This window comes from Nicotiana tabacum, chromosome 17 (assembly GCF_000715075.1).
Source record: "Nicotiana tabacum cultivar K326 chromosome 17, ASM71507v2, whole genome shotgun sequence".
In the NCBI taxonomy this organism is placed as follows: Eukaryota; Viridiplantae; Streptophyta; class Magnoliopsida; order Solanales; family Solanaceae; genus Nicotiana; species Nicotiana tabacum.
Genome location: NC_134096.1, coordinates 49,832,505 through 49,834,359, shown reverse-complemented (window position 1 = coordinate 49,834,359; position 1,855 = coordinate 49,832,505). Strand labels below are relative to the sequence as shown.

General features: G+C 30.1%; 1 protein-coding gene across 1 annotated transcript; it reads left to right on the top strand.

The window, feature by feature from the left end:
* Positions 1-1,127: 1,127 nt before the first annotated feature.
* LOC142171838 (cysteine proteinase inhibitor 4-like) lies at positions 1,128-1,496 on the top strand. Its single transcript, XM_075235545.1, has one exon. The coding sequence runs from the start codon at positions 1,128-1,130 to the stop codon at positions 1,494-1,496; it is 369 nt and encodes a 122-aa protein (XP_075091646.1).
* The last annotated feature ends 359 nt before the right edge of the window (positions 1,497-1,855 follow it).

Here is a 1,855-nt window from a genome sequence, read left to right as displayed (position 1 = left end):
TCTAGCGGTGCTTCTGCTCGGATCATATCTACATCGGAGACTTGAGGTAGAGCTGCTTGCGTTCGCAGCCCCTAAAGTCCCCTTCTATTTATGTCTTTACTGTTTATTTCATTCCAAACAATTGTATTTCGTTCGGACCATACTTGTAGTATTCTAGTTGCTCATGTACTGGTGACTCCAGATTTCCGGGATTAGACTAGACCGTGCTATGTTATGAGTTTATTTTATGTATTACATCTTTATTGGTTGTTAATTATTGTTATCACTCTCTTTTAAATTGTTAAAAAAGGTAATTTTTCACCTAATATTAGCTTACTTAGCAAGAAGATGTTAGGTGTCATCATGGCTCCGAGGTTGGGAATCCGGATCGTGACATATAGCATTACTCGTAAGATCAATGTGTCATCTAAACAAACTCACATTTTATAATGGTGAATTACTTATCGTGTATTTTTAAAATTGCATAAGAGGTTAAACATAGAAATGAACTGGCAGTCTAATTTTATTTCTTTTAAATTATTAGTAACAATTGAATATAAGGGTGGGAGTAAAGTTTTGTAAGATATTAAAAATCTTACTCCTAATACTTTTGTTTTCTAATGTAAGTAATGATGTAAAGAATATATGAAAGGTAAAATAATTAAATTTTTGTCTAATAAACAAGTCTAGCTAGATATTATTGAACAAAAGGTAAAGTTGAATACCTCCTTATATTAAGTAAAGTATATAGTTTAACTGTTAACATATAGCAGAAAATTTAAGGATTTTCTTAATATGCAATAAAATAGTCTTAAAGTTGGTGTAATTTTTTATGGAGGATAATCATTTCAAATGTATCTGAAATAGTAAAACATTTATTAGAATCACATAGTAGTTCCTTTAAGCAGTATAATATATAATTATTTTCTTAATATGTATTCTCTAAAATCCTATTTCTTTCTCAATTACAAAGATAGTTATTAATTATAAAATATTATACCAAAATAGTCTAATTATAACACTAAAATAATAATTTATTCATATTCAACTTCACCTGGCTAAACTAATTTCACGATACTTTCTCCTATAAATAAGTCCAACATCACTTAGTGTTAATCACTCCTCTAACAATACTAGGTGAAAGAAAAATGGCCCAACAATTTAACTTTCTCCTCCTCTCATGTCTCTCAGTCATTGTTGTTGCTTCTTCTTTCTTTCTTGTCTCCTCCGCAAGGAGTGGCTTGAGACATAATTTTCTTGATGGTGAGCGGCCCATAAAAAATCCAAATGATCCTACAGTTGTGGGAATCGCAACATTTGCTGTGAATGAGCACAATAAGAAGTCTAAAAGCAACTTTCAACTTGTAAGAGTGATGGCAGGAGGAACTGATGTAATTCCTGATGGAACTGTTTATCAACTGGAAATCAGTGCTAGTGAATCAAATGTTATCACAACCCGTCTTGTGGCTGTTTTGGTGCATCCAAACAATGTTAAAGAACTTCTTTCCTTCGAATGATTATCTTTTGTTATAGTTTAAGTGTACAATTATCTAGAAACGATTATATTTAAAGTATTTATATGAAATATACTATTCGAATTAAGCATTTTATCTTGTTTTATTGATTCGTTTGGCCATATTAAAGATGGATGATAATTTTTTAATTTTGGATAAATCGTATCAATCACGTTAATATTTTATAAAATTAAAGTCCAAATGTTCCAATTGTCTTTTGTCTCAAAATATATATCACATGTTGTTTTCGATTTATTAATCCATCCTTTATATTGGGGAAATTGAGCAGAACTCCTTTTTTTCATGAATCTTGAACTATGATTTGTGTGACAAAATAAAGAAAAAGACAATGTTTTAAGCCT

Bases quoted from the DNA above. Each gene is read 5' to 3' on its own strand.
- LOC142171838 (XM_075235545.1), top strand. From the start codon at position 1,128: ATGGCCCAACAATTTAACTTTCTCCTCCTCTCATGTCTCTCAGTCATT.